The sequence below is a fragment of the Saccostrea echinata genome, unplaced genomic scaffold (assembly GCF_033153115.1).
Source record: "Saccostrea echinata isolate AGI-Se365-2 ecotype Australia unplaced genomic scaffold, CSIRO_AGI_Sech_v1 ptg000054l, whole genome shotgun sequence".
NCBI lineage: Eukaryota > Metazoa > Mollusca > Bivalvia > Ostreida > Ostreidae > Saccostrea > Saccostrea echinata.
This window is the reverse complement of record NW_026889803.1, coordinates 35,123,486-35,150,667: the sequence shown is the minus strand read 5'-3', so window position 1 is coordinate 35,150,667 and position 27,182 is coordinate 35,123,486. Positions and strand designations below refer to the sequence as shown.

The 27,182-nt window shown below is 34.4% G+C and overlaps 1 protein-coding gene across 1 annotated transcript in view; it reads right to left on the bottom strand.

Annotated features, from left to right (window-relative positions):
- Positions 1–5,153: 5,153 nt before the first annotated feature.
- Positions 5,154–27,182, bottom strand: part of LOC133204831 (uncharacterized) — a 38,904-nt gene continuing 16,875 nt past the window's right edge. Inside the window, exons 11-16 of the mRNA XM_061340576.1 lie at positions 21,073–21,196; positions 20,301–20,415; positions 17,119–17,183; positions 16,544–16,725; positions 15,338–15,526; positions 5,154–5,204 (exon numbers count right to left, since the gene is read on the bottom strand). Coding sequence (XP_061196560.1) covers positions 5,154–5,204; positions 15,338–15,526; positions 16,544–16,725; positions 17,119–17,183; positions 20,301–20,415; positions 21,073–21,196 — 726 coding nt within the window. The remainder of the gene's footprint in view (positions 5,205–15,337; positions 15,527–16,543; positions 16,726–17,118; positions 17,184–20,300; positions 20,416–21,072; positions 21,197–27,182) is intronic.

Below are 27,182 nucleotides of genomic sequence, written 5' to 3'. Positions count from 1 at the left end.
TGGTGATGCAATTCTGAATGAATATCACTCAAAGTTTCAGTAAGTTGTCTGTTCGTAGGTTCTTTCCTTTCAAGTTCTTCAATAAGTTTAGTTCGAGCATCACTTATCTTTAATACTGTCTGTATATCTAGTTCTTTTTGATTTTCAGTTGTAATTTGGCCTCCTCTATCTGTTTTTTATCCTAGCTGAAGTGAAGCTGCTCATGCTAGTTACTCTGCTTTATGTTGACTTGCTTCAAGTTTGGCTACTGAATAATTGCTTGATTTTGAAATCACAGATCTTTTGTCGCGTGAAACACTTTTTGACTGTCTTAAAAACCAATTTTTACTTCCATTAATTGCTCATCGCTTCTTCTAAAGGATGATTCTCTATAAAGTCATTTTCCGGCCTACGATGAAATAATTTAAAAAATGTAAATTTAATCTCTCTATTTTATGATTGTGGTGTTTATTTTTCAACATCGATCACATTAGTCATGTGATATAGAGATAAAATATGGCGGTCAAATGAAGAAAAAATGAGGGTAGATCTAATTAAATCATGTTTAAATGCGTGTTGCTTAATTTTATTGGTCGAAAATTGTTATTTTATATAGAAAACATATCATACTAAAATAATATTTATATAAAATGTTTTAATTAATGATTAAATTTAATTTTTCTGGACATAAATAGTGTAGCAGTCATATTTTGTAAAAATAGAATGTAAATCAATACAAAATGCACACCGCATGACGCAAATAACCGTTAAAATGTCATTTAATTTGGTCAGATACTTTATTTAAGTGTATATTGTTATTTCCTACTGTGTTTATAGATGTGTCACTAATTTTTAGCATAATAAACCCATATAAGAAATGAGGTGTCGAAGAGTCTTTCAAGATTGACTGTCAAGGATGTGAATTAAATGCTGAACACATTTTAAGAGTTCTTTTTCTGATTGAATAAACACTCAGTTGTTAATTAAAACAACTAATTCTATATTAACAATTAAAAAAAATGAATAAAAGAATCCATTTACGTGCAGGATGAAAATATTCGTGTAAATACAAGTCGTTTTTTTTATATATATCATTTGACCAGTCGATTTCTAAAACCTAGAATGGTTATACATGTAATATTGAGAATAATAATATAGAAAGTGAAAGAACATCTCAAAATTGCTTTGCTTTTATTTAATAACTCGCGTAAATTATATATGAATTTAATCGAAAGAAAACGTTATTCAAGCAATAATTTACAAATGGCATATATTTCAAAGCCAGGGTCTCTACCCCTCCCTCTTGCATCGACAGACGTTCAAGAAAAAACGCAAAATTTTCAACAGCTCCGTAAATTACTCAAAGATTTTAGAATATGGTCTGACAAATTTCTGTTACATCAAGAGTACACATTAGTCCTATCGGTCGTGGAAGTCAAGTGGTTGGCTCTGGAGGCCAAAGGGTTTTTAAATTCCTCCTTCGCGGTCCAACAAAACTAAATCAATGCGTTTACCATATATACAGGCCCTCCCTTTGCTAAACAAGCGTAAAAGTCGTTGATTTGTTTTATATATATTCTTGAAAACGGAGGTCCTGTGCCTTGATAGATATTGGCAAATAAAGAAGCAACACGCATAATTCATTTTTTTTATTCCTCACAAAAGGGGGCAACCATTTTACATGGGTGAAAAATAAAATGTCTTGTATGGAGTAAAAACATACAATCAATCACATGCGTTCGTTAGCCCCCCTCCCCCTTTGGAATTTAGGTTTCCGAGACGGAGCCTCTGTTCCCTAAGCTAATATTGCTTCAAAATGTGTATTGCATCCCTAAATCCCAAAACTAGATTGGATCACTTCAAATAGCAAAATAGTTCGATCTTGTGTCACTCATCAGGGGTAAATAGGAGTGTCCCTCTGAAAGGTAGAGGCAAAAATCCTATTCTTAAATATTTATTTCATGTTTGTAATTCCTTATCTATCACAATTACCTACTATAATTAGTTAATATACCACAATAAAACAGACGTGTATCTTCCACTACAACATCTATGGTTTTTATAATTTCAAGTACATATGTACTAACAGATATACTCAAAGAAAAATTAAATCTAAACTCAAGATGAAAGATTCTTACAATTACGTACTTTATAAAAAGTATTGTTTCTGTATTTCTAGCAATCATTTTAATAGATTTGTAATCATATATAATAACTATATTTCAGAGCAGTATTTTCATGACATCCAGTCTTTCCAGTCCTTTGATTCTTGATTTTTCAGTTGGAAAAACAATATTTTCGAGTGAAAATAGCCACAGGCACTTGGGGTATGGACCCCTCCCCCCTTTTCCATTTTTTTTCTTTTTAAATCTGGGGTCGAGTCACCTTTTTCCTATTTTTGTATTCTAATATGCACTGTATGTTATCAATAATGTAACTCTTTTGTCCCTATAAGCTGTTTTTAAATATATCGTTTTCGACTGATACATAAAAAGAGAGAAGGCTTGCAACTCTTTTCTCATCGTCTGCCTCACCTCGCTTAAACTTTGCCTGATTATTTATCGAAAGAATAAGAAAAAATGGAATATGCATACATCAATAAATTCGTTATACATTCTTCTTCCTTTTCATATTTCCATTTAATTTTTATGTGCCCCCGATTTGTAAATATTTCGATTAAATCACCTGCATCTAGGGTAAATTTTGTTGATGTGCACCAGCTGGGACGGAAGTGCCCGGTATTTTCGGGTATCATCATTAGGTGTAATGTCATTCGGAACATTAAATGCGAGAAGGAATAAATCCCGAATTTTCTCTTCATATAACATGTAACGGTAAGTTCTGTGAATAACAAGATAACTTTAACTAGCAAATTCTAATGGATGAATATTAACTTTTAACAGACGACCTAGACAACCAAATTTCACAATATTGTTATTGTAAAGCCTGGAATTTTTTTTAATGCAGAACATTTATAAAGTTAGAGTTACCGTTATTGCACTTCCGTCCCAGCTGGTGCACATCAACAAAATTTACCCTAGATGCAGGTGATTTAATCGAAATATTTACAAATCGGGGGCACATAAAAATTAAATGGAAATTTGAAAAGGAAGAAGAATGTATAACGAATTTATTGATGTATGCATATTCCATGTTTTCTTATTCTTTCGATAAATAATCAGGCGAAGTTTAAGCGAGGTGAGGCAGACGATGAGAAAAGAGTTGCAAGCCTTCTCTCTTTTTATGTATCAGTCGAAAACGATATATTTAAAAACAGCTTATAGGGACAAAAGAGTTACATTATTGATAACATACAGTGCATATTAGAATATAAAAATAGGAAAAAGGTGACTCGACCCCAGATTTAAAAAGAAAAAAAATGGAAAGGGGGGGGGGTTCATACCCCAAGTGCCTGTGAAAATAGCATGGCTTATATTCATTCTCTTTTATCAACTAGAAATTGTACTCTGACTGAAATTTTAGAACATAAAATAATCTAAACAAGGTGATATCTGCATTATGAGTAAGTTTGTTTGTATGTTGTTTAACGTCCCTCTCGAGAATTTTTCACTCATATGGAGACGCCACCACTTGCTGGTGGAGAGCTGCAAATTTTGTCCTATACTCGGCACTTACGGCCATTGAGCAGTGAGGGATCTTTTTCGTGCCAGCACCTACTGCGACACGGGACCTCGGTTTATACGGTCTCATCCGAAGGACCGGTCTCCACGTCCCACAGTGGGATTCGAACCCGCGACGTAAGGATCAACTCCTTACTCCGCGACTCTAGAGCAGACGCTCTAACCACTGCGCCACGCGGGCGACCATTATGAGTAAGTAAGCTTTCCCTAAAACTATCGTTAAAATGAAGCGAAAATTTTTTTATTTAGATGTCATAACCACCTTAAACCAAGTTGATACGATATAGTGGTCACTTTTTATATTAATAAGAAGTTTGCATGCAAGTTTTGGTGTTGGTTTAAGGTGGTTATGACATGTGTAGGAGTTGCCAAACACACCCACCCTCTCCAGTTTTCCCATTGTCCTAATGTTAATGCGGGTCGATAGCACATCATTTTGTGACCCTATATCTTAAGAGATACTACAGAACCACTAACCAAACAACATTTATGAAACTAGTAAACTGGATTACTAGTCTGATGATTGAAGCAGTTTTTAAGGGAAAAAATTTTACTTGAAATTTTGAAGTCGTTGTAGGCCGGAAAACGGCCTTATAGAGAATGAACCTTTGTCTTCATCTAATGTCTGTTCACTCGGAGAAAGCCATGCTTTCACTTCGTCCTGAGACACCAGAAACTCTTCATACTTGTCCAACCATTTACTATATGCAGTCTTGATGGCATCTTTATCCTCTGATGATTCTAACAGTTCTTTTAAATTATCACTTAGTGTTGATAATATCTTGAAACATTTTCTCTGTTTTTTGAGTCTATTTTCTAAAGTAGATTCAGCAACTTTTTCAGTCATCCTTTTCTCTCTTTCACTTCTTCTGGACTGATTCTCCTTTATCTAACCCTCATCTCCTTCCTTCATCTTCTAAATTGTAAATATTTTGTACTGGCCAAGTAGGACCGTAAGGAAACACACATTGTAAATGCGTCAATGATTTTATTGATGAGGATGACGATATAACTGGTAAGGGACGTTGAAATGAGGAAAGGTGAATGACGATTTACAGCTATAAGATTCCTCCATTGAAGCACATAAATCAGACAGTACAAAGTCATGGACTACGAAATCTAGAAAAGTTGCAGGATAGGTACACGACTCCTGCCATAATATCATGGGCTCTACACATTAAAAATATTGTGCCCCAATAATGATGACATCACAACTGCATTGACAAATCTAATTGCCGAAATGGCCGTAACACTAATTTAATTTTCCCTTATATGATTTATATGTAATGTGCACCATAAAAAATTACATAAACGATACCGATTACAAACAGAAAAGAATAAGTCTACTGGCCAGAAGCATGTAACCTCCGCTAATTCTTAAACAAACTCAAGGAAAACGCTTCTGGAACAGTATTTGATAAGAGTTCAAAGTAGATCGTGCACATTCTTGTTTTTGCCCATTCCCTCAGAGAAATTATAATTTTAAAATTAAAGCGGATTTCAATATACATTTCAATCTATCTGTGGAATGATCTAATGTACAGTTCCATTGTAGCTGCCGTCACTTCCTATGACAATAGCGTTCTGAAACATAAAAAAGATAGAACAGGAAAATAATTGATACTAAAAATTCATTGAATTGTGTGAAAAAGTTTTTTGATATAATTTTCAACATTGTGTAAGTTCTGTAGGTACTCATTAAATGCAGGTTACTGTTTTATATTTTTGACAGATGAAATCCCAACCATCCACGATAACAAACTAGTATCCTTTGGATCTCTTGCCCTCTCTATTGTTTATTTATATGTTTGATGTTGTCTCATATATGTCTTTACTGGGCCAAAAATTGGAAATAAAGAATTTACTTATACTTATTTACTATCTGAAAAACCTGATAGCATTTTCATTTTAATAGAAAAAGTAATAATTTTTAAAGCATAAAATTAAAACAAAGAAAGGGTTGTTTAGTTAAGCATAAACTTTTTAAAAGTGTAGCTGATTTTTGTCAGTCTGAAAGTTTAGCTCAACAAGTAAAATCGTGTTGGACTACTTAAGACATGATTATTAATAAAAATGAGAAAACACTGCTAAGAATAAGCAAAATTATTTATTTATTTGTTTATATATTGTCATTTGTGGCTTCAGCGATGATTTAAAAAAATGAAATTAAGCAGCTTCAGTGACCTCGAGCAACGAACATCTGAAACATTACCTACACGTTGGGAAAAAAGTACAAGTATTAAGTCATTCTGAGGAGAAAAATTCGTGAAATGACCTGGACGAAATTTTAACTCAAGGACTTCATTTCCTTGATTATTAATACACGACCTTGCATCACTTTCATGGTTAACTATCTTAGCAGAATTATATATATTTTTTTAAGTATCAAGAGTTTTTCCCTTTATTTGCTGTACAAAAATTATGCTTAGCAGCTTCAATTATTTTACAATAACTTGCTTGGCAATGTACTTGACCACATTATTTATACACTGAATTGTCTACAGATTTTTCCGTTTTCCCGATTTTGACAAGGAGCATTATGACAGGGAATGCTTACTCCTTCATGGAGCCTGATCCCACCTCTGATGTTTTAGAGGTTTTTGTTTGCTCCTCTCTTAATCTGTATTTTTTCTATGGACTTCTGATCTTGATTCCTGTTCGTTATTTCCATATTTGATAAGTCGAGGCTAGAGCTACAATGTCCTTGACTTTTCTAGTGACATTGAATCATAACTCAGATCTATATTCATCCAAAAATATATGATATGCGTTAGGTTACAAGACATTTATACATGTGAGAATGTTAGAAAAATTTCGGCTTACGAGTCGAATAAGATTTTAAAACCAGCTGTCATAATGTCTTTGGTCTTAAATATCTGGATACATGCAAGGCTGATTCAGCAACTATGTGTAGTTTCAACTGATTTGTATTCCTAACAAAAGAAATATATCTGGACAAAATTAACTCTGCAAATTCCGGGGGGGGGGGGGGGTCCGGACCCCCCGACCCCTCCCCCCTCTAGGTCTGCGCATGTTATCTATTCTTCGATATTATCATAAAACCATGATACACAATACCTATGTCTGAAGTATGAAAAATGCCCTTCAATAAGTAGGATACTGTAGTCATGTGTTGTGACAATTATTACGCCTTTACTATATTTTCTCCTTTTTATAAAATGTTCCTTTTGAACTCATATGGTAGTTATATCTTGTTTTCATGAACGAGAAACTTTTAGTGTAAAGCTCTCCTTGTCGGCAATCAGATTTTAGAACGCAGTTCGCAGTTCGCAATTCGCAATTCAAAAGTGAACTGCATTCCAGAACGCAGTTCGCAATTCAAAATTTAAACATAAGTCATGGGGTCTGAAATTTTGAGGGTAGGGTACTAGTAGTCAGTTACCACTTCTATGAAAAAATGGTGATGGTACCATCTCTAGTTTCCGAGATATAGCTCTCCAGTTTTTAGGCCTACTATATAATACTATATGAATAAACATCGGGCTCGGGAACATCGAAGTCCCCTGTCCCGGGGTCTGAAATTTTGAGGGTAGGGTACTAGTGGTCAGTTACCACTTCTATGAAAAAATGGTGATGGTACCATCTCTAATTTCCGAGATATAGCTCTCCAGTTTTTAGGCCTACTATATAATACTATATGAATAAACATCGGGCTCGGGAACATCGAAGTCCCCTGTCCCAAGGTCTGAGATTTTGAGGGTAGGGTACTAGGGGTCAGTTACCACTTCTATGAAAAAATGGTGATGGTACCATCTCTAGTTTCCGAGATATAGCTCTCCAGTTTTTAGGCCTACAATATAATACCATATGAATAAACATCGGGCTCGGGGGCATCGAAGTCCCCTGTCCCGAGGTCTGAAATTTGGAGGGTAGGCTACTAGGGGTCAGTTACCACTTCTGTGAAAAAATGGTGATGGTACCATCTCTAGTTTCCGAGATATAGAGCTGCAGTTTTTAGGCCTACTATATAATACCATATAAATAAACACCGGGCTCGAGGACATCGAAGTCCCCTGTCCCGAGGTCTGAAATTTTGAGGGTAGGGTACTAGTGGTCAGTTACCACTTGTATGAAAAAATGGTGATGGTACCATCTCTAGTTTCCGAGATATAGCTCTCCAGTTTTTAGGCCTACTATATAATACTATATGAATAAACATCGGGCTCGGGGACATCGACGTTCCCTGTCCCGAGGTCTGAAATTTTGAGGGTAGGGTACTAGTGGTCAGTTACCACTTCTATGAAAAAATGGTGATGGTACCATCTCTAGTTTCCGAGATATAGCTCTCCAGTTTCTAGGCCTACTATATAATACTATATGAATAAACATCGGGCTCGGGGACATCGAAGTCCCCTGTCCCGGGATCTGAAATTTTGAGGGTAGGGTACTAGTGGTCAGTTACCACTTCTATGAAAAAATGGTGATGGTACCATCTCTAGTTTCCGAGATTCACCCCTCCACTTTTTATGGCAATGCAATTTTATAAAAATAAGCGAATAAACATCGCGCTCGGGGACATCGAAGTCCCCTGCCCCGGGGTCTGAAATTTTAAGTACTCGTTTTAAACTGAAAGATATATTGGATTTATCAAATCTTTTCAAGAATTATTGGTCCATTGCAGGTTGAGCACAATATTTAACCCTTAATCTTGAGACATATCCAAGTTGTGTTGATTCCCTTATTTAATCTTGTAATGGAGATGGCTAAAATTGAGATCAAATCTTATTACAAGTAAAAGAGAAAAAAAAACTCTTTTCCAGAACTTCAGTTCCAATATAGTCACGTTGATATCAAAGCATGCGCGCGTATGCTGTGTTGATTCAGATACCACTTCGAGTAAGGTCTATAATAATTACTGAATCACAGGTTTTCTTAAAAAGAAAAGAAAAGAGAAATTTCTTTTAAATAAAAGCGGGGCTAAAGTTTCTCAGGTTTGCATTTTGGCCCAGGTCCACCTGTGTTATTCATTAGGAATTTCATGAAGGCAATTGACTTCCGACTTAGAACTTGTACAATAGGGATAAAGAACAAGGTACGGTTTCAATACAGATTTTGCCCTGTGTTTTTCTTAAAAATGAAAGTAATGTAAAAAATTAAAACTCATTATTTCTGAATCATTGAAATTACACGCAGTAAGATCATACAAATCATTTTTCTCACATAACCTTCTAAATGCTAATTGTGACGTCATAAACTTGTGCATTTTCCCGCATTTTCTTGAAAAGTTGCAGAAGACACCAATTTTCAATGGAATTTTCTCTCAGATGATATTGTCCACAGGCATTGCCCACAAAGATTTTGAGATATATGATTTTTCAAAGAATTTTACACAACATATCTGAAAATAAACGTGGGCGACGGCTGTGGACACTATTTTCTTAAGGAAAATAACCCTTGAAATGGGTCATTTTGAGGCTTTTTCTATTTAAAATAGAGAAATGCATCAAATTAATGACGTCATATTTCCAGAATGGTACTCTTTCATGCTATATTTTTTCCTGATTTATCACTGTCATATACTCAACTGATGTTTAAGCCAGTTTCAAAACTTTTTAATAGTATTAGATTTTTAGGGCACAATAAAGCTAAAACCGTACCTTCTTCTTTAAGTGCTGGATACTATGAAACATATTCGAGACGCATTGGGTATTATTGTCAAAAAACCTTTATGGAAAACATGGTGATGCCGTCGTGTTTTACGATTTAAGATCCGACCTCGAATCTTGATCCTTTCGATAGGTCCCGCATTTTTTAAACATCATGCTGAGAAATATTGAAAACCTGTAACATAGAGGATTGAAATTTTTAGTGGGGATCTAGTCGTCAAATTAAACTAACCACTTCCTGAAATATTTCTGGAACAGAGGCTCAAGGGTACTAGGTCACCTGAGTATAATGTCACAATATAAAGGATCAGGAGATTGAACATGAAGTAAAACAAAGACGCCGATAAATAAAGCTATGTTGCCCCAAAACAAGAGAAATATGAACATAGTGAACAGGGATCAGCAACAAAATTAATTTATTGTTCAAGAGCAAATATAAAAATTGATTTATTTACTTGCCTGTACTTGCCCAGTTTGTCACTATTCTCATGTAGACTAAACAAAACAATAGTTCTTGAGCACTGTTAGTAAACCTATCTCATTCTCTCTCACATTGGCCTCTGTTTTATTCAGCTATTATTTGAATGTCTACCTGACATTATTTAAGAAAATACTTCTTGTCAAAATTGTAAATATCTGTTATTCTGTTGACCCTTCAATTACATTTACAGTGTTTAACTATCATAAGTGAATAACAAAGTGGAATAACTTCTGTTAGTAGAATACAAAATGATAAATTGACCAAATGGTGCAGAATTTCAAAAACCTTGTAAAAATAATCTTATTTATTTCAGTTTTATATATATTCTTTTTCCCTCCTAAATGTCCAGGTGCAAAGATGAATGGTTTCAAAGAAATAATGCATTTTCACCACAGATTCAACATAGCTCCATCCTAACACTAGAGCCTTTAACCCAGAGGCCATAAAATTTACAATTTTGGAAAAGACACCCTTGCTTATCATAGCCATGCATTTAGTTTGTTTACTAAATACCCATGGGCAGAGGGGAAGATTTTCAAAGAAATACTGCATTTTTAGTATACAGTCAACAGAGCCAAACCCCTGACCCACGTGGCGAAGTGGTTAGAGCGTTCGCTATAAAGTTGCAGAGTAAGGAGTTGATCCTTACGTCGAGGGTTCGAATCCTACTGTGAGACGTGGAGACCGGTCCTTCGGATGAGACCGTATAAACCGAGGTCCCGTGTCGCAGTAGGTGCTGGCCGAAAAAAGATCCCTCACTGCTCAATGGCCCTGAGTGCCGAGTATAGGTCAAAATTTGCAGCTCTCCACCGTCAAGTGGTGGCATCTCCATATGAATGAAAAATTCTCGAGATGGACGTTAAACAATAAACAAACAAACACACCCCTGACCCAGGGGTTATTAATTTCAATTTTTTGAAGAGGCATCCTTGAGAATCCTTATCCTGCAGTTCGTTTGTCTGCTAACTTTCCAGGGACAGGGAAGAAGATTATCAAAGAAATATTGCATTATCACTATATTTCATTTTCATTGTATACATGTATTCCACAGACATGCCCCGACATTAACACTCTAATCCTGGGTGACAATTTTCACAATTTTGAAAGTAGCATCCTTGCTCATCATAACCATGTATTTAGTTCATCTGCTAAGTACTCAGTAGCAGGGAAGATTTTCAAAGAATTCATGCACTTTCACCCTATTATCAACAGTCCCCCCTTTCCACAGAACCCCTTAGTGGAGCTGTATATTCCACAATTTTGGAAAAGGCAAATTACTTATCATAACCATGCAGTTAGTTTGTCTGCTAAATTCCCAGGGATAGAGACGATTTTCAAAGAATTGATGCATTTAAACAATATAAAAAATAGAGCCCCTCTCGTAGACCTTGGGCACGTTTTAAAAAAAAAAAGAGGCCCAAGGGACTTAACGGTCACCTGAGTATAATACTGACAACAATTTAGAGGATCCATAGAGTATAAAATGAACTGAAAGGTGAAGCTTTGTTCCCCAAAAGCAAGAAAAATAGGGTGATCAGGATCAACAATATTATTAGTCTAGTATTCATTAACAGTTCATAAATTAGGTTCTAATCTGTTCCCCATTTATCACTCTCACCAGACAGTACGTAAACAAACTATCAGTGCTTCTGTACTCTTTTAATTCCTTGTTGAAATCTCTTACATTGGCCTCCCTTGGTCTTTGATGAACATTTAATAAGACAAGTTATTTTTGTCTCATTTTTATTTATCTATTATTTACAAGTCTACCTGATCATTAAAACTATGAAAGTCCTTTTTGTATTATACAATAAAAATTCTTGCATAATTCTCCTATTCTACTAACCTTTCAAGTACATTATTTACAGTGATTAATTATCACAAGTAAATGGCAAAGGGGAATAACTCCTTTCAGTAGAATACAAATTAATAGAGCCCTTGCCTAAACCAGAACACTTGACCAAATGGTCTTGATGTTCAAAATTCTGGTAAAAATACCCTTTCTTATTAAAACTTTTACCCTTTTTGCCTCTGATATGCCCAGGTGCAGAAAAGATTTTTAAAGCATTAATGCATTTTCACTATATAATAAATAGAGTCCCACCCTAACATCAGAACCTCTGATCCAGGGGTCATGAAATTCACAAATTTGGAAAAGGCATCCTTGCTTATCATAATCATGTATTTGTTTAAATAATACCCAGGAGAAGAGAAGAAGCTTTTCAAAGAAATAATGCACTTTCACTATATGATCTATATAGCCCCACCCTAGCACCAGAACCCCTGACCCAGGGGCCATGAATTTCACATTTTGGTAGAGTCACTCTTGCTCATCATAACTATGTATTCAATTTGTTTCAATAATACCCAGGAGTAGAGAAGAAGATTTTCAAAGAAATAATGCACTTTTACTATATGATCTATATAGCCCCGCCCTAACACCAGAACCCCTGACCCTGGGGCTATGAATTTCACAATTTTGGTAGAGTCACTCTTGCTTATCATAACTATGTATTCAATTTGTTTCAATAATACCCAGAAGTAGAGAAGAAGATTTTCAAAGAAATAATGCACTTTCACTATATGATCTATATAGCCCCGCCCTAACACCAGAACCTCTGACCCTGGGGCCATGAATTTCACAATTTTGGTAGAGGGCTCAATGCTTATTACAATCATGCCAACAGTTTGACTGCTTGATGTCCAGGAGTAAAGAAGAAGATTTTTAAAGATTGCATTAATTTTGATGGTTTTGGCCCCACCCCTCAGGCCCCAGGGGGGCAGGGGCCACGAATTTCACAATTTTTGTTCCCCTTCACCCATAGATGCTATATGCCAAAATTGGTTGAAATTGGATCACTGGTTGCAGAGAAGAAGCTGAAAATGTTCAAAAGTTTACGACCGACGAACGACGCATGACGACGGACGAAAAGAGATAGCAATAGGTCACCTGAGTGACTCAGGTGACCTAAAAAGTATAATTGTTACTTATTTAAGCTAACCTCTGGTACTAAACGTCCAACACAAACGCCTTCGGAACATGAAGTATTCAATCCAGGATTTCCAGGACTAAGCTAAGAAAGCAAACCAAATTGTAAAAATGAAACTTAATTTTCAAAGTTGGTAGTTATAGATGTCTTATTGGTTCAGAGATCCTTTGAAAATTTTAACCTACATATATAAGGTCCATCTAAATATTAAAAGTCTAATACTCTAAATTATTTAACAAGAGGCCCAAGGGCCTTAACGGTCACCTGAGTATAATACAACAATTTAGAGGATCCATAGAGTATAAAATGAACTGAAAGGTGAAGCTTTGTTGCCCAAAAGCAAGAAAAATAGGGTGTTCATTAACAGTACATAAATAAGGTTCTAATCTGTTCCCCATTTATCACTCTCACCAGACAGTACATAAACAAACTTATAATCAGTGCTTCTGTACTCTTTTAATTCCTTGTTGAAATCTCTTACATTGGCCTCTCTTGGTCTTTGATGAACATTTAATAAGACAAGTTATTTTTGTCTCATTTTTATTTATCTGTTACTTACAAGTCTACCTGATCATTAAAACTATGAAAGTACTTTTTGTATTATACAATAAAAATTCTTGCTTAATTCTCTTACTCTATTAATCTTTCAAGTACATTATTTACAGTTATTAATTATCACAAGTAAATGGCAAAGGGGAATAACTCCTCTCAGTAGAATACAAATTAATAGAGCCCTGGCCTGGACCAGAACACTTGATCAAATGGTTCTGATGTTCAAAAATCTGGTAAAAATACCCTTCCAGTTTATGTACTATCTGGTGAGAGTGAAACTTTTACTCTTTTTGCCTCTGATATGCCCAGGTGCAGAGAAGATTTTAAAAGCATTAATGCATTTTCACTATATAATAAATAGAGCCCCGCCCTAATATCAGAACCTCTGATCCAGGGGTCATGAAATTCACAATTTTGGAAGAGGCATCCTTGCTTATCATAACCATGTATTTGTTTAAATAATACCCAGGAGAAGAGAAGAAGATTTTCAAAGAAATAATGCACTTTCATTATATGATCTATATAGCCCCGCCCTAGCACCAGAACCCCTGACCCTGGGGTCATGAATTTCACAATTTTGGTAGAGTCACTCTTGCTTATCATAGCTATGTATTTAATTTGTTTAAATAATACCCAGGAATAGAGAAGAAGATTTTCAAAGAAATAATGCACTTTCATTATATGATCTATATAGCCCCGCCCTAGCACCAGAACCCCTGACCCTGGGGCCATGAATTTCACAATTTTGGTAGAGTCACTCTTGCTTATCATAACTATGTATTTAATTTGTTTCAATAATACCCAGGAGTAGAGAAGAAGATTTTTTAAGAAATAATGCACTTTCACTATATGATCTATATAGCCCCGCCCTAGCCCCACAACCCCTGACCCTGGGGCCATGAATTTCACATTTTGGTAGAGTCACTCTTGCTTATCATAACTATGTATTCAATTTGTTTCAATAATACCCAGGAGTAGAGAAGAAGATTTTCAAAGATATAATGCACTTTCACTATATGATCTATATAGCCCCGCCCTAGCACCAGAACCCCTGACCCTGGGGCCATGAATTTCACAATTTTGGTACAGGGCCCAATGCTTATTACAATCATGCCAACAGTTTGACTGCTTGATGTCCAGGAGTAAAGAAGATTTTTAAAGATTGCATTAATTTTGATGGTTTTGGCCCCACCCCTCAGGCCCCAGGGGGGCAGGGGCCACGAATTTCACAATTTTTGTTCCCCTTCTCCCATAGATGCTATATGCCAAAATTGGTTGAAATTGGTTTGCTGGTTCCAGAGAAGAAGCTGAAAATGTTCAAAAGTTTACGACCGACGGACGACGCACGACGACGGACGAAAAGAGATAGCAATAGGTCACCTGAGTGACTCAGGTGACCTAAAAATTTTGTCAAGTCATACATGCATATGGACCTTTATATAAATCACTCGGAAACTTATATCATCAACATAATTTAAATGTAGGATAGATGAGACAGATAATGTTTATGACTTGACAAAATTTATAGGAGGGTAGGAACGAGATCGTAAGATCGATGCTGGATAACGTTACGGGGAAGGGATGAGGGTTCAAGAGCCTTAAGTTTTGTTGTCTGACATCGTTAATTAAAAAGTGCATATTACGTGAGACCTTGTTATTGGTATTTGAAATAATTCTATTTTAAAATAAACAAAAGAAATGTATTACTCATCGAGTTATAAACACTAGTATTATTTGATAAATAAATCAAATTTCAATCAACATTCATCGCATTTAGTTTTGAAAGTAGGGATGTCTTGAAAACTATGTGAAATTATTTCTTTGTCGGACACTGAACTTTTTACGTTTTGTGTTTTTGTTTGTCTTCTACCTTTCTTTATGTGAACCTGTCTGTCTGTCTAGTTGTGCAACATATCTCAATAAGTTGAATCCATTTAATATTGTATGCATATTTGATGTTTTTATAATACCTTTTTAAAGTAATTGTGTTTTTGTTTGCTTGTGTATCAAACAAGCATAGGTCGCAGACCAATAATATGTATTCCTTATTTGGGCTGAGACACTTACCATCTCGGGAATAATATTAAAGCGAAGCATTCCATGACTTTGAACACCTTCGAACAATTGTTGAACCACATCTTTAGAAATCCATACGTACGCCATTTTTGATGAATCATTATGAAGAGTATAATTGATTGTGCCATTTTTACAACAGTAACTGCAACTCTCCAAAGCAGGAAACCACAATATATCACCCTAAAATATAAACATGAGGTTTTCATTAACTTGGATACATATGATAAAATTAAAAATTAAAAGTGTTCCTTGAATTTTATTTCCTTTTTGGAATATCTATATTTTTTCAAGTGACGATACAAGCACATCATTTAAAACATTTCCAATCGATATTTTGAGATGAGGGGAAAAACCAAAAACTTGAGTATCATTTCATCTAGGTCGTTAACTCTTAACAGGTGACATCTACTTAATAAAGTAACATGAAAACCTTTTTTGGAATACCAGGAAACTTCAATATTACCTTATGATAAGTATTTAAGAATGTGGATTCATATTTTGGCTCATGTTGCATTAGAAGGTCTGCGATAAATGGGACGTCCTTTATTCTTGGAGTCACTATAATTACAAAACAAATTCTCAAGAATTAAAATCCTCGTTGATTTATTGGTCGAAAGCCACTAATGTCAGCTAAAAGCGATTTGTTTAATCCCGATTAATCTAATCCATACGATTTAGACATTGCAGCTTATTGCCGTAATGTAAATTTTGAATTTACTTGGTGGCTATAAATACAAAAAAATATAGCATTTAATGCCATTCTGTAAAATTCAAAATTAACAACATTACGACATAATACTGTACATAGCTTCAAAAAGAAAATAGGTACAAATGATAGCGTTCATTTCTTCATTGCCCCTTATAAAGAAATAGAATCGCAATAACCTACACATCTGGAAGAAAATATAATAATGCGTTATAAAACGATTTTTATGAAACAAGAAATCACATAATCCTGTATAATTTAGAATTAGAGTTTTTTTTTTTTTTTTTTTTTTTTTTTTTTTTTTTTTAATTTTTAACGCATATTTTATCTACTGTCACTGTGTAAACGACTTGATACTTTATATATATATATAGAGAGAGAGAGAGAGATCATATTACTTTCATTGACAATTTTAGCCATGCGATGCGTATGTTTATAAAGCAAAACAACTGTGGGATGCACATATTTATTATTAATAAGAATATTCTTACCTTGTCCTCATTAAGTTGTTCCTTTATAAATTTTTCTTCGAGTTCCGACGAATTTGTTGCACATATGGAATCTCTAGGTTTTTCACAGTCTGTGTATCTGATCCTAAGATTTGGTGGAGGAATGGAGCAACTTCCCTTATCCTTTTTCACCCACACATTAAATCTACCTTGGTCAGTTTTCCCTTCACATATTATCAAGTACAAAATGATCATATAATGGTACACAAAGTTTTGCCATGGATATAACTGAATTAGATCTCTTAAAAGAATAATTAAACGATATATAACGAGATATCCTGAATGTACAAGGAAGAAAGACTCTCAACAATATGGAATTTACTTGATTTGATTACGGCGATCTTTCAAATACAGTAAAACTTGTTCGAAAGAAATCTGTTAAAAAGAAATCTTACTTCTAGGAAAGCTTAAATCGCTCAAGTCCAACATTATTTTAACACTTTTCATATCCCTACATGTGCAGATATAATGAAGTATAAATGTAAGAAATGAGAGCAAAACTCCTCAAAGACTCCTTTTAAAATAAGTTCGGAACAATTGACCATTTTAGTTTTTACCTATGTACCCTAGAAAATATCCTGAACCGGTGATCGTCATCGTTATCCCACAGTACTGAACATATCTGGGGAAAATAAGTAAAAAGTGCATTCATTTTTAAAATAGAAGTACATATATAAGTGATTTTGATATAACAATAAAATTTTGCTGATTGTAAAATAATTATTTTATGTGTACATGTATTTATTTTCTGACTTTAAATACATGATCATGATTGTGTGATTTACACTTTTTCGATTACTTTCCAGAATTAAATTAAACAGACCTGTTAACAGGTTTTGTGCATATTTAAGAATTAATTTTGTCCTGTCTTACACGTACCAACGCTGTACATATCTGTCATAAACGTTAACCTTCCTATAATTTTGAAGGAAAAAAATTCTTAAGATTTTATATTTGTATATAGAAGAACTAAAACAATTTGCACCCAAGTCTAAACTTTTGCCTATTGTGTGTGTGTGTGTGTGGGGGGGGGGGGGGGTTTAACTCAAATTTAAATGGGCCGGGATCGTTATTTGTTTAACATTGTAAGGTCGTCTATAAAATTAATAATCACGATCATATATTTTGAAGCAGGCAATAAAAAAGAGGATATTTTTGTAAATAATTCATGTTCTTATTTCAATCATTTTTCTCGCTACTATGCATCGACTTTATTGTTGTTAATACATTGAGGTAAATATCTTCGTTGTAAAATACTCTGGCCATCTCCGAGTCGTACCAAATTATCCCGAGAAGGCATTTACGCTTTAGCATGTTTAATCGTCTAGATTTTCGAGTTGAGTAAAGGTTTAACATTATTAAAGGGCACGAAATGTTTAATTTTATACTTTTTGAATTTCTCATGGAAAATGATTAAATATACACTGAAATAGCAGTATTACAATTAATTAACATAATTTAAGGCAAACATGTATGTAGTATGTTTCTGCTAGGTATAAGGGAAACTAGATAGATATTGTCCAATGGATCCGATTTAAAGATATATTGGCAATAAATTGGCAATGTAGCAAATTAAACACGATCGATAACTCTAACTCAATGCATTTACTATGAACAACCCAGAGAGTTCCGAATGTCGACATGGCGTGTAAATTCGAAGCGAGAAAATGTTGAGAAAATGAGTTGAATTTTCATCTTTTTCATAAAAAGTTTACCCAACGTTAACCTTAGCCATAAATGTTGAAGAGTTGATGTTAGGGCTTTCATATTTCGCATGGGTATTCATCGTGACAAGACCTTTCCATGAGTGTAAACATTTTTTTTATCTCTTGACCTTGACCTTATTAAAGTTTGACCCACTTTTGAAAAGACTTTAACCTTGGGCATAACTTTTGATCAGTTAGTACTAGAGTTTTCAAATTTCACAGGTACATTAATTTTCTTTCGACAAGACCTTCCTTTGGATACCAACAATTTTGACCTTGGAGTTTGACCTACTTTTGAAAAACTTTAACCTTCGCCATAACTTTTGAGCAGTTGGTGCTAAGGCTTTTAAATTTTGCATGTGTATTTCTTATGACAAAGTCTTTCCCTGCGTACCATTAATTTTGACCCCTTGACCTTGGAGTTTGACCCACTTTTAGAAAACATTAACCTTGACCATTTCTTTTGAATGGTTGGTGCTTGGGCTTTCATATTTACGTGTACCAGGTATATCCACTGACACAAGTCCTTCTTTTGGAAACAACATTTTTCATCTCTTGACCTTGGAGTTTAACTTGCATTTCAAGAGCTTTAACCTTCGCCAGAAGCTGTCATACGGGGGCATCAGTGTTTCACAAACACATCTTGTTCAGGTTAAAATGCCTACACAATCTCATAAAGGTTTATTGTGATTAATTTGGTAGTTTATTTTCAGTGCCAACTCCCTTTTCTTCAAAATCATTTCGGAGCGAATCCGCTCCGATTTGCTACATTGCAACTATATGGGACGTATTCTAACTGTGGCGATGGCTTGTTCCGAGACACAGCTAGATTATTCTAACTAAAGGGTAAAGGGCTTAACCACATATGCAAAAGGACAATCCACTTTGACAGTTATTTTTAGTTTTATATTAATGTGTGATTTAGTTGGGTTACTTAAACAAATAAAATTAACAATAAAAAAATAAAAAGGCCATAGTTCCAAAAGTCATTGAAGCTGAATAAAATGGAAACTTAAATTTAAACTCATGAAGGTAGACTCACATATAAAAAACTCAGTATCCGCAATTGCAAGCTTTTAGGGAAAAAAGTGCGGAAATCTGGTTTCCCTTTAAAATTTGAAAAAGGTCTTAATTCTGTCAAAAAACGCTCCTTGATCGGAAGGTCGTGTGTTCGAATCATGGCCGCGACTGACCTAAGTCGATAAAAAATAGGTAGCAACTGTTCCTTCGCCAAGCGCTCGGCACATTGGAGTGAAAGTTGCGGGTCTTTGGGATGAAACCTTAAAAACCGAGGCCCCGTGAAAGAATCCTCACTGCTCAATGGCCCCGAGTGCCAAGTAAAGGTCTAAATTTGAAGACTTTCGCCGGTATATAGTGACGTCTCTATATGAGTGAAAAATTCTCGAACGGGACGTAAAACAGCACACAATCAATCAATGAACTGTCAAAGATCATCGAAGCGGAATATAATGGAAACTCGATATGTAACTCATTAGGGTACACTCACATGCCAAAAATCAGCTCAATATCTTGCAAGCGTTTAGAAGAAAGTGGGGAAAACTAAGTGGGACAGACAGAGGGACAAACGGACGGGACAGACAGACGAGGAGAAAACCAATTCACCAAACAGCAAATTCCATATGTTGTTTTCACTTGACCTCGCAAGGATGGGTAATACGGAAAAATAGGGGGTCCTTGAAAAAAAAAGTTTATTAGGAGAGTCTTACACCTCGCCCAATTAGCATTTTTAAGGACCCCATATATTTCCCTATTGCCCCTCTAAGTGTCTACATATCTAAAAATATATGACACGCACTTTGTTTTAATTTGAAATAAAGGTCCTTTGAATTTCTTTCAAAATACGTGAAAGTATAAATTTAGAACGAATTTTTGGGGGGAGGGGGTAAATTTAACGATGCACCCGTTTACAAAAGTTCTTCCAATGCTATAACCAGTACTTCAGGTGTTTATAAAATAACTTGTGCTTCTGTGCTCATATCTATTTTAACTGGGTCATTGGGGTGGGGCAGTACCTTTCATCTTTGTCGCGACACTCTACTCTTCCATCTACATTTACCAAAATAGTATGGACCGTTATATTCAATCCACTCTCTTGAATGACAGCAGTTGCGTTCAGATCGGCATAATCTGTAAATGTTAAGCTGAAAGATGTAAATTATTTTTACTGAGCAACGAATAATGTGACTTTGTGAAGATTGTAATTCAAAACTACTTACGTAATTACCGGAAATTTTACTTTAAACGAAACATATTCAGAAATGAAAATTTAAAATCATACTACAACTAAATATACAACTTTACACACACACACACACCCTCACACACACACACACACACACACACACACACACATATATATATATATATATATATATATATATATATATATATATATATATATATATATATATATAATCTTTTTTTTGGCAAGATATATTTCCAGATAAGCCAATAGTTTGTTCAGAAAGGAAAAGAAAGGTAACTCTACTTTTGAATCGAATAATTAACGTGGCTTGTAGTTTCGTTTGTTGAAGGTATGCTGAATGCAGAAAGATTCAGTTTCTTAATAGATTCCAAAATTGTATTCAACGCTGAAAAGGTAAGATATCGGATTATAAAATATTGTCATCTTTTTGTCAGTTCCAAAGGTCACCAATTTTTAAATTAGTTATTCTTCAGAAAATGCTTAATATCATCAAACTGTTGCTTAAATTTTAGAATTATTCATTACATGTATATATATGCTCAAAAGCATAATAACACAACTGAGGACCCCATGCATACCGTAAGTGAGGCCGTTCTGTGTGATCCTAATAACAACACCAACATTAACACTCCCTTCTTCATTGGATTCCCTGACAAACAGGACCAGCAGTATGAGCATAAGAAGACCCATGGTTCTGTAATGCTGCAAAATTGTTTTTACACATTTACACATGTATATTTACACGAAAAGGTTTGCTCAACACCTTATTTGAAATGCTAACTTTCATAGAATCTTACCTATTAGCGACATATATATAATTTAATATCTATATATATATAAGTGTCATTAAGTGATCAAGGTGTTTTGAAAGAATATATCCCTTTAGTAATAATTTGTTATCGATTTCAGCTTTGTTTTGCCCCTCATAAAAATAAAGTATTACTCTGTATATCATATATGTATTAACCTGCATAATCTCTACTCTCAGAGATCTTAAATAAAGAAGGAAGGACAAAGAAGTTGATCAGAAATGTAAATTAAGATTAATTATTAATTGATTAAGATTAAGATTGATTAATTAATTAATCTAAGCACATCTTACCTTCAAATACATCATAAATCTTCCTCCTGTTAAAATTCCATCTTCTACACGAGAGTGGTTTTGAATTGCGGATGCATATGCAAGACCTTTAATAGTGGAAAGTATTTAAATGAGGAAGTTTAGAACGACAATAAATTTAGAGGCATCAATTGAGAGAGCCTGAAAGAAATGAAAACCTTTTTTTATTTATTTCCTTACCGACATAAAAATGAACCGGAAGTATTCTCTTTTTTATGAGAGAGGGGTATTAACACAATGTAACCATATGATAACGTGTTATAAAAACCAGGTAGATGCTGAATTCTTTATTTTTTTCAAATATTGGGCTAGCATCTAGATTTGCTTTTTGTTTTTAGGTTACCTAAAATGCATTATTAACATGCAAGAAAAGTTAGAAAGATGAAACATAATAATTTTAGTGCAATAGAACTTATGTCTTGTGTTCATATTATGAAAACAATTAGCGTTAAAACATTAAGTAATTAAGTTCGTTTTTTAATAAAATTCCTTTTTTGAAAATTGATTTTGGTAAAATAGGAAATAGCAAAGAACATGTTTTAACCGGGATTTCATTTTGCCCTTTCAATGGATTTGGACATCTTTTTGGTCTAACAACTATAAGGCATTTAGCTTTCTAATTTCAAGGTATATGGTATAATACATGTAAAACATGACAAGAAACCCAATTTCAAAAATTTACTTAAGAAATACCTTTGCACGTGGATTCTTCGCTGATGAGAAACGTGTACTTACTGTCTAGTAAAACGCGCGCGAATTCGTCTCAAGGTATAAACAAATATAGGTACTTGATTACAAACAATATTTGGGGAGCTGACTTATGAGTAACGTTAATATGAAACGCATCTTGTTTACGAATATTTTAATCCACTTGTTTATTTAAGAACTTTATGTCTATAACTACTAAACCGTGGTCATACGCCTTTCCCATAGGAATACAGCTCATAAAGCCATTAAAAACGAGCTTTTTTTAATGATTATCATTTGTTTAAAATAAAATTTACTTACAAAAATTCCATGTCAATTCAACTTCACTAATTATTTTGATACCCCCTTCTGAGTAAGTACTTCTCAACATCTTTTTGGCAGACTCAAAGCATATGAATGTAAAGTATTGGGAGTTCATTCCAAGCCTTCACCGAAATTTCAGGTCATTTAAATGTTTTCATTTCTAGCCAAACGTTATCGATTTGGCTTAAATCTGGAGATCTGGAAGACAGTCTTATGTTATATTGTATTCTATTCTGATGTTTCTAAGTTTCAGATTTATTGGACCGGTTACATGGGGCATTGTCATCTTGGAAGTAGCATGTATCGTCGCAAAAAGACAACCTGTCAAATACTGTCATCAAGTGTTGAATATATTCTGAGCGTTCAGATTTCCATTTATAAATGTCAAACGTCCTACCCTGTTTCATGTTATACATCTTATACCATTATTTTAAGAATAGATAATTTTCGACAGACGCAATTTTAGCAAAAGTTACATTGTATTTTCCGTTGGTCGCTATATGGGAGGTCAACAAGCCAAGATTCCTTCATTATTCAACCAATTTTTTTACGAATAAACATTGTATGTTAACAAAAGCTTTTTTAGTATTTTAAAGACTGTCCGTGTATTTCTGCCATACATGTTTAAAATTTGTTTCTCAAAGATGAAACTTCGCTAGTTTGACCCCCCAAGATGGCGGCCAAGGGATATACATGTAACTCGAAGGGAAAATACGTCATACGAAGACTATCTATTACATGTATATAGTAGACGTTATTTGTGCAAAATGCCAAAACACTCGGGTTTCTATTTTTTAGGTGATATTCTCACTTTTTTTTCTTTCAGGTTTAATAACATCCATCATTTCATCAGTAAACACAACATTCTACCTCTGTTCATTAACATTCCAATGTAACGTCTTTCTCCATCTGGCTACATGTATGCGCTTCTCTGAACCCATTGGACTTCTTTGAAGATCTCCTTGTATATCCAATCGAGTGAAAGTAATCGTTATACCGAGCGACGCAAAACATTACACATTTTTTGACTGGGTTCGAGGGCAACGTGCGTTTTGTCGGACCCAAGAACAGAACTGTTTGCCTGAGGCCGTTATTGTATTCATCCGTTTAACCTTTAAAGTGGTCCTCCGAGAGCTTTTGATAATCCGAAAAAATTACCTTTTTTGTCCTCTGTCAGAAACGAATCGCGTCTTCCGTTTCGTTGCTTATTTTCCTCATTCGCATATTTCCTCCATTTAGAAATTTTAGATTAATGAGGCCTGCTGTCTCCTTTCTGTAAGTAATCTGTCTGACATTTTTGCCGTGTTTTTCCATTGTAAATAAACAAAATTGATATCTCGGAAATAAAACTTAGTAAGCGTAACTTCCCTTTGATCATAAAAAAATATGACTTTGTTTTGAAATTAAAAGGTAATTTGAAGTACTGAGGTGGCGTTTATGACACACGATTAAAAAACCCACTCATTTATGGCACATTGACCTGCATAAATTGTATTGTCTCTTTTTTTTTAAATTAATATATTTCTTATATCTACAATGATAATAAAGACTTAAATGAGGGTGACACATACTTTGTTACTTAATGAAACCCATTTAATTAAACTTGACTTTTTGCACTTCGAAAAAGTTTGAAATATAGATACATTTATAAACTACTGCAGTTTAAAAGATATATTACCAAGACAATGCTTCTTATTCAAATAAATACTCAAGGATAATATTAATAGTATAATCCTTGAGGTCTAAAATATGAATGGTGGCTTTTTGCACTTAGACTAAGTAATTTATGCAAGAACCTTACCAATATGCTTTCGCATTAGTTGGAAGAGCAGTAGCATATTCTTATAAAAATTATTGCTACATTTCCTATTTTGTATACTTAGAGCAATACATAAAGGGGTCACATTTCATGTTTTCCCTTAGGTTATTGAGGTTGAAAATATATTATTTAAAGGATTGACTGGTCACGGTAGCCTAGTATAGGGAGTTCGCTTCGTAATGGGAAGCCAAGGTTCGATTCTTATTTGCTGCGCCTCGTCAGACTGAAGATTCGTCGAGGCACATTTGTTGAAAAACATATTACCCGCTGAATAATGAAGCCACGCCCTCCAGCGTAGCAACAGTCAACATTTCTTGGTGACCAAAAAATATTGATTGCGCGGAATTTATTCGCGCAAGGTTCACTGTAATATGTATAAAACATTCAGTATAAAATAATAAATATTCCATGTAGTTGAGTGTAACATTGAAAATTTTCACCCCTCGAATCTAAAACCATTGCTGCGCCTTGACGATGGTTTTCTTGGGATGAAAATTTTCAATGATACACTCAACTACATGCAATACTTATATAGTGGTGACAGTTCCTTCGCCATGCGCCCGGCATTAAAACTGAAAGTCAAGGGTTTTCGGACGAGACTTAAAAAACCGAGGTCCCATGCCACGGTAGATGTTGGTAAAGTACACTCAACTGCATGCAATATTTATATAGTGGTGACTGTTCCTTCGCCATACGCCCGGCATTAGAAGTGAAAGTCACGGGTTTTTGGATGAGACTGTTAAAAACCGAGGTCCCGTGCCACGGTAGGTGTTGGTAAAGTACTCACTGCTGAATGGTCCCGAGTATAGGTCTAAATTAGAAGCCCTTCATCGGTATAGTTGACGTCTGTATATGAGTGAAAAATTCTCGAACGGGACGTAAAACATATAATTAATCAATCAATAATTAAATGATTGATTTTTTTTTGAACAAGAATAGATATGGGTTACCCCATATCCAAGATATTCGGCTTTTAATTTATTCGAATTTTCATTGTGCTCAGATGATTTCTAATTAAAAAAAACTATTTACTGATAAAACGTCAGAGATACTCAAGCTGTAGAAAGTCAACTATATAATGGCCATAAATATCCTAAAATGACATAATATTTAGGCTACTGAGTTTCAACATCTTTTGTTGAATAAAATATGCATGTACTAAGGAAACTGCATGTACATATATAACGTTACATGCGTGTAGTGACTTTTATTATCACAACGTTGCAGATGCCTAAAAAAATAGTTTTAATTTCACATAGAACATAGACTAAATATAATTAACCGTATAATTTTAAAGATGTATTTAACAGCTCACTCATTTTCAGGAATATTTAATCCAAATAGCATGTTACAGGCCTGTAGCAACGTTTTCAAAGTGAAGGGGTGGGGTGGGGGGGGGGGCTCCAAAAAAATCCCGCGTACTATGGGCCTGTGCTACATGTGTACCATCTAACTTTCCAATGATAGATTCGAAACAAGTCCAAGCAAAGATCAAAGATAGCCCATTTTTTTAAATAGCAAAACTATAGATCTATCAAGGATAGATTTTAATTTATTTTTTAATTTTGTGCTATTAAAGTACTATAACTCAAAGTATAGGCATATGTTAAAGATGGGTCAACAAGAGTAATCAATGAACTCGTCTAGAGATGCATTGACGGCCGTTGTTAAACGCAAAGGAAAGCGCAAGATCGGTTGGGGCTGTGAACATTCCTTCGTCATGGAATAAAATCCGACATTTAACACTTTATATAGATTTTGAATATAGAGACGTTTTGAAGATAAACTTCGCTTTTGTTTCTAGAAATGTTTTTAATAACAAAAATAGTAAATTTTCGTGTTTTTAAACTGAGTAGATCAATGACCTAGCATCGTTTTAGATAATTCAGTCCCTCTAGCCCAGTCTAGGGCTTGAGTAAAAAACCTGCACTTGTTATGAAACTGGTGTATAGTTCTTCTTCATGTCCGTAGCAAATACTGATACCCAGTCTACATGATCTAAGCGTCACTAGCGAACGGTGCACATACCTGTGCTTGCAAGACCAAATAGACTAGGTTTACAAACGTGCGAAGATCACGTTGCTTTGCCGAGAAGTTACGATTGCAGGTGTTTAACCATAATAACCATTCCATTATTTAAAAAAAGAGAAGAAAAAACACACACAGTTAATGATTAACATTCTCACTCAAAAGAAAATATACGGCAATTAACGAACAATAATCATGACAGTTATATAATTGGTGAAAAGATTTTTCACTATCAATCGAAGGATGACCTATATATTTTCGTGAAAAAGACTGAGGAGGCAGAGAGCGTAGGAATATGAAAACTTTTTATTTCCTTTTCTGGGGAAAAGTGATTTTCTTAAAATCTTTTTACGTTAATTTTGTTTTCTTTAACGTATTAAATATACATCATTATTCTTAACATTTGTTGTAATGTTGTATCTACTGATCATGAATGGAACTATTTTCTTCGGAGCAATTGTGTGAAGAGTACCTGACTTTCGTAATATATCTTGAATAGATAATATGCACTGATCGAATATATTAAAAAGAATTCTTGCGAATGTAAGTCTTGTGTATTTAAATAAAATTTTGAAATTCATTCCATACACAATAAATTACATTTAAGTTTCTTCCGCCTGTCTGATGTCTGAAAAAACAGTTGTGTTAAACAGGTTACTAAATCCTAGGAGATTTTTTATACCCTTTGTAAGAATTAAAATTAGAAAATT